Source organism: Morone saxatilis, unplaced genomic scaffold (genome assembly GCF_004916995.1).
Source record: "Morone saxatilis isolate NCDOM2014 unplaced genomic scaffold, NCSU_SB_2.0 Contig20, whole genome shotgun sequence".
In the NCBI taxonomy this organism is placed as follows: domain Eukaryota; kingdom Metazoa; phylum Chordata; class Actinopteri; family Moronidae; genus Morone; species Morone saxatilis.
Window position 1 is genome coordinate 13,100,348 of NW_023339763.1, and position 9,301 is coordinate 13,109,648.

At 43.5% G+C, this 9,301-nt stretch overlaps 2 protein-coding genes across 3 annotated transcripts in view; both read left to right on the top strand.

Annotated features, from left to right (window-relative positions):
* Positions 1–483: 483 nt before the first annotated feature.
* ilk (integrin-linked kinase) lies at positions 484–7,599 on the top strand. Its single transcript, XM_035667161.1, has 13 exons — positions 484–634; positions 1,225–1,412; positions 3,428–3,593; positions 3,698–3,793; positions 3,998–4,094; positions 4,221–4,304; positions 4,387–4,472; positions 4,545–4,654; positions 5,884–6,011; positions 6,139–6,260; positions 6,416–6,515; positions 6,757–6,887; positions 7,065–7,599. Exons 2-13 carry the CDS (start codon positions 1,324–1,326, stop codon positions 7,212–7,214), a joined length of 1,359 nt encoding a protein of 452 aa, XP_035523054.1. The 5' UTR covers positions 484–634; positions 1,225–1,323; the 3' UTR covers positions 7,215–7,599.
* A 691-nt stretch (positions 7,600–8,290) lies between these two features.
* The window catches only part of smpd1 (sphingomyelin phosphodiesterase 1), a 6,145-nt gene continuing 5,134 nt past the window's right edge, over positions 8,291–9,301 (top strand). Inside the window, exons 1-2 of one of the 2 annotated variants that reach the window (XM_035666396.1) lie at positions 8,291–8,545; positions 8,722–8,985. In XM_035666396.1, the coding sequence (XP_035522289.1) occupies positions 8,767–8,985 (219 nt within the window). In that variant the 5' untranslated portion in view covers positions 8,291–8,545; positions 8,722–8,766. Of the gene's footprint in view, positions 8,546–8,721; positions 8,986–9,301 lie in introns of those variants that run through there. The other variant, XM_035666397.1, reaches the window with a different exon arrangement.

Below are 9,301 nucleotides of genomic sequence, written 5' to 3' on the forward strand. Positions count from 1 at the left end.
TATGCTGCCCTGTAAGATCTGTGTATCTGTAAAATGAGCTCAGAAAAGCAGTTTCTGAGTGCAGCTGTTTGATAATGCAGTTTCTAGCTAATACAGTAATAGAAATCTGTGGGACGCTCCATAGCTCACCTGGTAGAGCTGGTCCAGGTACCAAAGCTGAGCCCTTGCTTCCGCGGCCATGGGTTCGAGACCGACCTGTGGCCCCTTGCTGTGTGTCCCCCCCCTCTGTCTCCCCCTTATTTCATATCAATTCTCAACTGTGCCCCTAAAAAAAAAAAGTGAAAAGTGACTAGTAACTAAAGCTGTCTGACAAATGTAGTGAAGTAAAAGTATGTATCCCCTGTGCCACGGTGCCACTTCACCTGACCTCGTCGTTTTCCCCATTTACCCCCCCTCCGGGTATAAGCATCAGTGCAATACCCTCCAGCAGGGGGCGCTGTTTTGTGAGTGTCCCGGGACAGTGCTGCCAGTAGCAGAGCTCCTCTAACTTCTCACCAGTAGCCCACATCAGCACGGAGGAGCGGGGCGTGGACTCAGAGCGACTAGTCTCTGCTCTTAACTTGGAGGAGACGGCCGACTTTCGGTGGGAGGAAAAAAAAAGAAACAAGGCAAGAAATCGATCGATTAGCAGCTGGTAAGGGGCTTTTTGAGACCGTTTTGTATGTTTAACAGTGTTGTTTCCATTGTGGCTGGGGAGTTCTTGTTGTGGATGTCCAACTTCACTTTGACTTTTTTTTAACAATAGATTTGATCCAATAGGCCAGCCCATCCGATTCAACGCAGGAAGATAAAGCCAAAGGGAAATGGGGGAATGTGGAGCTATTTGTGTACTTTCATTTTATTTACACTCTGGCCGGCTGTTTGTGTGTCTTTGTGCAGAAGATTGTGTACAGTAATTATCAAACGAAGGGCTTAAAGATTGGTCTACAGTTACAATGAATGTTTAGGAATATACTTCTACCATAAAAGAAGTCCTGAGGGAATAGTGTTTTTCACATCACACATTCAGTTCTCATTATGGACATGTACCTTTTACCCTGTTTCTGTTTTTCCATTTAATCCCTTTTCTTTCTATTACTATTTTTACTTTGTGTGTTTATTTATTAACACACCTTAATCTGTTTTGTAACTTTGTTTAGGTGTTTGTCTGCAGTTTTATTTCACGTATCCTTTTCTTGCTCTTAGTTCTCATCTCTTTTTTTTTAAATCTAATTCTGCCTCCAGTGTTTCCTCCCTGCAACTTGATGAGATAGGCTACATGTTCCTGATCGCAACAGAGACTGAAAGAGCAACCAATCTAGAGAGGCAGCCCTCAGTATAGCCATGGATGACATCTTCACACAGTGTCGAGAAGGGAACTCTGTGGCCGTTCGTCTGTGGTTGGACAACACAGAGAATGACCTCAACTTGGGGTGAGTGGATATATCTGCACACACTTTCGCTCAGATACATAAAGCTTTGAAGGGGACTGCCTTTATCTTCTGTGCAATAACAAATTGAGTACGGCCTTCTAATGATTGGAATGAACCTTGTAGTGAGTGTACCACATTTGGTATAGGAGGTGATTCTGCTGCTGTTGTGTGTGTGTGTGTCTGCATACAAAGCGATCCTTGGCACATTAGAGGTGGTCAAATAGTTTCCATATTGTGCTCTCCCTGCAAATTCACATGTTGCTGAGCATGACCCAGCTTCGGTAATTCCAGTCCAGTTTAAGCTTTTTTCCCCCATTTTCTTCTTGGATTTCTCTCTTTATGATGTCATCCCCCAAAATTGTGTGTGTGTGTGTATAAAAGCAGTGGGTGATTTAGGGAGGTTGTGCAGTGACAGAAATGACTCAGACTTGAGAATATAGCCTACAACTCATCCTCCACTAGACTGAAAAGCACAGACTGACTTTAGGTTATAGTGGTGAGACTGACTATTTAATCAATAGCACATGTGATAATCACAGTTAAACTGAATATTTGGGGATCTATACTGTTGGTCAGCCAAAAGATGTCACCCTGTTCTCTGGGAACAATTTGTGACAAGTTAATGCTGATGTTTTTAATTAAAAAAATAACTAATGTGTCTAAAATATAAGCAGTAGATGAGTTTATAATGGTCATGGGTCGCATCCCTGTTAGATTCATAGAGGACATACAGATGACTTCTGCCTGTTTACATAATTTCCTTGCTAGAAAGGAGCCAGAAGACCTCACTGCCAAAGACCTTGGTTATCTCATTCTTGGGCCAGGCCATATATGTGCAGTTTGTTGACGTTGACTTTGAGGGCTGCAGAGCTGCTAGCCAACCACGCAGCAGACAAGGCCATTTCCTCTGTTCAACTCCATACAGGGCCAGGCCCTCGCTGACAGAGCTTCTCAGGCAGCTAGCTGCAGCCCTGCATAAACATCTGAGAGACCAGTCATTACGCTGGAGGCCCTTTTTTCTTTTGGCTGTTACTCTGAAGAGGCTCAACTGTGCGTGAACCAGCATTGTTTTTTTTCCTATAAAGTGACACATGTCGTTGGGAAAATGTGTTGTTAATGTGAACTGAAATACTTTTCACCCTCCCATTTTTTTAAATGCAAAAATTAAGCGAGACTTACATTAAACGCCATTACAGATCTCCCCAAGGGACTGTGTGTGTGTTTGAGTGAGTGACACAGGAAGACACAAGGGAAAACAGTGAGAGAGACTTGAAGAGAATGTGTAGCTGAGGATTCCACTGTGTATTTTCCGCTCTGTCATTCCTGAGTTTTTTTCCCCCCCTGTTACTTTTTATAGCACACAGGGCTGGTCAAACTATGAACTGTCTGTCCACATTGCTGGGCCTGAATTGACAGAGAATGTGATTAACTGTTATTTCACCTCAGTGTAAGCTAGTACTGCAGCTATTTCCTACAGGCTGTACAAGCCCTCCTGAGGTTTATTGTTAAATGGAGTGCAGAGTTGTGGCTTTGCATGGAGTTGCGAGAAGCCCTGGCAGCTGCCTTTGGGTAAAGGGAGTTGCTTGGGTGAAGGGGCCAGTCACACATAGGTGATAGGTTGGCTCCTGGTAACGGCAGCAGTGCTATGTGTGCTGTCTGTGTGTTTTGCGTCTTCGCGTATGTTAGCAGGCGTTCCAGCTTGCGCAGACATATTTATCACTAGGCCAGTCGTCAGATGGTTTTAGGCTGCCGGCAGCGCGGGGAAGCATGTGCTTAAGTCTAAATAAAGACTGGTAGGTAGCGGGTGTAAGAACCTGGGTGGCTATGTGTCAAAGAGAAAATCACATAGATAGTGTTTTGTCAGCTGGTGTATGCTCAGAGTTGTTAGGAGCGCATCAGCAACCCCTCCTACACATGCTTCAAGGGAACAAGTATGTCTTTATCTTATAAAAAACATTCTAACTAGACTTTTTTAAAGCAAGTTACCACAGCATAAATATGTATTGTTGTTTTAGTGACGACCACGGCTTCAGCCCCCTCCACTGGGCATGCAGGGAAGGGAGGAGCGGTGTTGTTGACATGCTCATCATGAGAGGCGCACGCATTAATGTGATGAACCGCGGAGATGATACCCCACTGCATCTTGCCTCCAGTCATGGGCACAGAGACATTGTGGCTAAGGTACACACACTCAGATATAATGTGGCTACAACTGGACCTGTTCCATGCGTTGTTTACACTGAATACTTATTCAATTTCTACACTTTGTGACTTGTGAATGCTAGCTGATTCAGTGCAAAGCAGACCCCAATACAGTCAACGAGCATGGAAACACACCACTCCATTACGCCTGCTTCTGGGGCCAAGACGAAGTGGCAGAGGTACAGTGCAATACACCCACAGACACTCCACTTCTTCTGGCACAATGTGTTGGCTGAAAATGCCCTCTTCTGGGGAGAAACTGCCTCTACAGTGCTTTTTTTGTTAAGCACTGGAGAGCCAACTGCTCCAAGTGTCTTTGCTTTTAAATTTCAAAACTTGCTTAAAATCTATTCTGTGCATAACCTAGTTTCACCCTTCTTTAGGACTTGGTGACCAGTGGTGCTCAGGTGTGTGTATGTAACAGATATGGACAGACACCCCTGGACAAGGCCAAGCCTCACCTAAGACAGCTGCTGCAAGGTCAGAGGTCATTTGTGGACATTTACCACACTAACAGGTTATTTCCTATGTAAAGAAAATCATTATGTTTGCAAAATAAAAAGGCATCACCAGTTTATTTTTGCGTTGTTGGTTTTTTTTTTATAGAAAAGGCAGAGAAAATGGGCCAGAGTATGACCAAAGTCCCCTATAAGGAAACTTTCTGGAAGGGCACCATGCGAACACGACCTCGTGAGTTCATTACATAAAAAGGGCCACGTCATCATATCAAATCCGGACGTTTGTTTGATTATTCATGTTTTGGCTCTTTCAGGTAATGGTACCCTCAACAAGCAGGCTGGTATTGATTACAAGCAGCTTTCGCTTCTGGCAAAGATCAATGAGAACCAGTCTGGAGAGGTCAGTTGCACTTAGCACTTATTATTTTTTCAGCTCCCCAGACGTTTAATAGACTATGTGTTGTGTCCGCAGTTATGGCAGGGTCGGTGGCAAGGGGATGAGATTATAGTGAAGGTGCTGCAGGTGAGAGACTGGACCACCAGGAAGAGCAGAGACTTCAACGAGGAGCACCCGAAACTCAGGTAATCCACACAACACTGAAAGTTAATAGTGGTAGCTTTGGTTGACAATCAACAGTATTTCTAGTCGTGTCTGGTCAGATTTCATTTAGTTAATTTGTCTATGAGCTATTGGATTGGTAAAGGCAGTGCTAATGTGAAGATGGATGTGATTGATTGGTTGGCGATTGAGGTCAGAAAACCTCTGGTGTAGGGATTATTGTGCAATAGTAAGAGGAGTTTTTATTTTTAGAGGTCATGGAAATGGGTTTTGGTTAGTGTGGTGGTGAAGTAGTTGTTGGCAGCTTTTTCCTGAGTGATGTGTTCCGTTCTACAATATGAAAAACAAATTCCACAAACCTCCCTCCATCACAGTAAACATGAAATCCATTATAAAGAGAAATTTAAAGTATGTACGGATTTCGAGAGGATTTTGGTGAGCCAAGAGAACAAACGTGTCAAGACAAGTTGAGCAGGGCCCCTCAAGAGGACCTCTGCGTTCAGACATATTACTGACATATTTATGGCTGTTTATCCTAAGGGAGCAAATCAAAAGCAGGAATTTACACAGAAACAACCTACATATATCTAATTAATCAAAATAAATCAGAGAATAAAATTACATAATACCAAAAAGTGTAAATCAAGCAAGCAAAATGCCACATTAATGAAGGCATATTAATTATAAGGCACCTTTATTATTACCACCAACTTCAGACACTCATTAGGTGACAGAAAAACTCACAACAAAACCTTAATAGGACAAAAGTGAAGAAAACCTTTGAGCAGGCCAATTTAAAGAATGTGAGTGAGTGTGTGCAATTGGAAGAGCTTGGCAGCAGGCTTTCATGTTGGCTTCAGTTGTTGCCCTATTTCAAGAACTGAAGCGCACATAAAAGTACTTGGGACGAGTATGCTGAAACATTCGGAGGCATCGTATTATCTGGCATGTACTGCAAAAATGAAAAGAGCTTCGGATAATGAAAGAGTAAAAACTGCAGCTCAGCTTAACCTCTAAAGGGCCACAGATGATGCAGTTGTGTGTAAGAACATGGATTTGTGAGGTGTTTTCTTCATGCAGAACATTTTAGGACATTAATTTAATAAGGTTTCCTCCTAACCGTGAATTTGGCAATGCCTTATCATCTGAGTAAAGACCTCCCTGTTCTAAGAATATATCATTATTTATTTTTTATCCTTCTTTTGAAAAAAAGACATTTACACACCTTTCTCTTTCTGTGGTGTCTACATAGGATCTTTTCTCATCCAAACATTCTGCCTGTTCTTGGGGCCTGTCAGTCACCTCCATCCCCTCACCCCATCATCATTACCCACTACATGCCATACGGATCCCTCTTCAACATACTCCATCAGGGCACTAGTAAGTCATTTAGGTTTACGTGTATAAAATGGAAAGCCCAAAGCACTATTGCTGAGGACATCGCACATCCATCTTTACTTTTGCCCCCTTGTCTCCTATTCTCCTCTTTCTTCTTACGCTTCCTCAGCTCTGGTGGTCGACCAAAGCCAAGCGGTGAAGTTTGCGTTGGACATTGCCAGCGGCATGGCTTTCCTCCACACCTTGGAACCAATGGTTTCACGGCTTTACCTCAACAGTAAGCATGTCATGGTAAGACACTCTTCTACTTTCTTTGACTACTGGTGTATAAGAAACCACAATTATAAACTAAAAGAGTCTATTGTCACCACTACGATTGCACAAAATTAGGGTGATGCTGTGACTCACTGACTCGCCAGATGCTTGATGATGTGGTTAATTTGCAGATTGATGAGGACATGACAGCCAGAGTAAGCATGGCGGATGCTAAGTTCTCCTTCCAGTGTCCTGGCCGTATGTACTCTCCAGCATGGATGGCCCCTGAAGGTATTTGTTCCTTTTTTCACTCCTTGTTATCCTCCATTCCGCCACCTACTTCCTCCTCCCATAATGCCTCTTTAGACTTTGAGTCAATCAGTAAAGAACACACTGTACTGTATAATTTAATCCCAGTTTAGTGGTAGTCATACTGTTTATCTGCTATGTTGCCCATGGTACAGAATACAAACAAACCCCATGAGTAATCTGGTTATGTTAATGGTTTTCCTTATCCCCGTTTTGCTTCCAGCCCTGCAGAAGAGGCCTGAAGACATTAACCGAAGATCTGCCGACATGTGGAGCTTCGCTGTGTTACTGTGGGAGCTGGTTACCAGAGAGGTCCCCTTTGCTGACCTCTCACAAATGGAGATAGGCATGAAGGCAAGTATTTATCTACCCACAGGCTTATACTGTAGGTTCACGTCCGCATCTCTGTATCTTTTGGAAATGTGGCACCAAACTCGCAAACACCACGCCTCTAAGACATACAGAGGCTTTTACAGGTTTCTATAGCAACCTCTACCAACCAATATATAACGCCTCTCCTTCCACGCTCAGGTGGCTCTCGAAGGTCTTCGGCCAACCATTCCACCGGGGATTTCGCCTCATATTTGTAAGCTGATGAGGCTGTGTATGAACGAAGACCCGGCCAAGAGACCCAAGTTCGACATGATCGTCCCCATCCTGGAGAAGATGCAAGACAAGTGAACGCCTTCGCAGCCTCACTCCTGTTACTATGTTTGTTTGTTTTTAATCATCAAACCACTCTGTATCTTCACTTCAATCATGTATCTGCTAAGCCACTGTAAATAATGTCAGAGACCACTTCAGCTACACAATTCCAACAATAAGTATTACATTGCTTTTCTTGTATAATTTAAATTGGAGGTATAAATGTTCTTTTGCCTGACTGTGTTGCTCTTTTATTATGGCTGAAACTTCACTGAAATATTGGCAAAACGTTTGAATCCAGTATGGATTATGTTCAGTGATGAGTCAGACAGAAACCCATCCAAAGAAATGTGTATAGAAACAATGCTTTTATACACACTAGCGATTACAGATGCAATAAATGTTTTATATTTATGACAAACTCTTGTTTTTTTTATTCCATCTTCTTTTAATGTTAACATTAGTTTACAAAACAGTCTTAGAACGAGGTCTGCCTGCTGATGAGAGTATTCAACCAAATGCTGTGGCTTTCTTCAGCAGACTAGTTGTCATGGAGATGATCCAGATGTGAGTTAGTTGTTGCCCGCTGTCCACTGATGAATGCCACAAGATGGGGCTGAAAGCTCCAGCAAGATTTTTTTTTTTTTAGCTACTACTTCCAATGTCAACAGCGACCCCTGGAGCTCAGCTCACAGGCCATGGTTTCATATTTCTGCATGAACATGTATGATTTAATATCTTTGCAACTTAAATTCATTAGAGTAAGAGTCAGCTATGTATAAACTTGTTTAACTGTACAGTCTATGATTATAACAGCAAATTTCTCTGATGGATTTATATTAATCTAGCTGTTTATGGGAGTGGGCATAACTTGGGTTTATTATGGTTCATTTGACTGAGCTGCATTAAGATAGTCCCTGCTGTGAAACCATGAGAGCAGAAAGTCAAAGTACCATGGTCACAATCATAGACTGTCAGCATGGGCAAACAAAAAAACACCTCCAAAGTCAATGCATTCTCCTTTTTGTCCAATCACCGCTCGACTAAGTGATAGATCAGCTGCAGTGTGTGTGACAATCATTGACGGTATATATACAGGGTTACAACTTGCTCGCAAGAAAGAAAGAAAGGGGGGAAAAACACGTGACGAGTCAGCTGACCTTGTGTGCCGTCCACAAGACCGACTCACACCATAACAAGCTGTGAACTGCAGACAGGCGAGCACTCAGACGGAACGGCTCGTCGACCTTGCTTCACTACACTTTGTGGAAGTTGAAGCGGGACTGTCTTGAAGCCCCTGACCCGCCTGTGTTCACCGCACCCGGAAGACGACGACGACGACCACCCTCCGGGCTGCATCTTTACAGGTACCGCGGCAAAAGAGACGCTAGCTGGCTATTTTGTTAGCCGGCTGTTGTCGGGTTTTAACTCGACGTTTGTACACTCTTGCTGAAATTTGCTTGTGGGTGTGTGAGGCGTGTATTCTCAAGTTGAACGCCACTGAGTGTTACTTCCTTGTCTGTTTGTTCATGTCCCCTCACAGAGGCTGCCATTAAACAGTCCTCGGAGGACACCTGCTGCCAGCACAATGAGGCTCCCCTCCCTGCTGCCCTCCGTCGGGCTGATAACCTGCACTCTGGTTCTGATGTGGCCGCTGTTAGGGTCCTGCCACCCAGCACAGACCCCAGAGCAGCCCAAGCTGGTGTTCATGGAGCATTTCAATCGTCCAGGGGTCGGATTCAACTGGAGAAATCTCACCTGTCCCCTCTGCAAAGCTTTGTTCACCATCCTCGATATCGCCCTTCTGGTAATGTTTGAACCTGTCAGGCTAAAGAGGATGCTGGTGCAGTGCAGGGCTAGGAGCAGTGTCCCCTGAAATGTACATTATATACAGATCCACATTATAAATATAGATGAAGTTGAGACAAGCTGCAACCAACCAGTTTTCAGTCCAGGAAGTCAGAAATCTTTCTAAGCAGAACATAAATATAAGAAGTTGATAAACAGGGGGAAATGAAATACACAGCTACCATTATGCATTTATCATCAGCGAGGTCATTTTGACAGGATATCTTACTTTAGACTAAGTTGCTGGTTTAGTAGGTACACCTAGCTTAAACTGA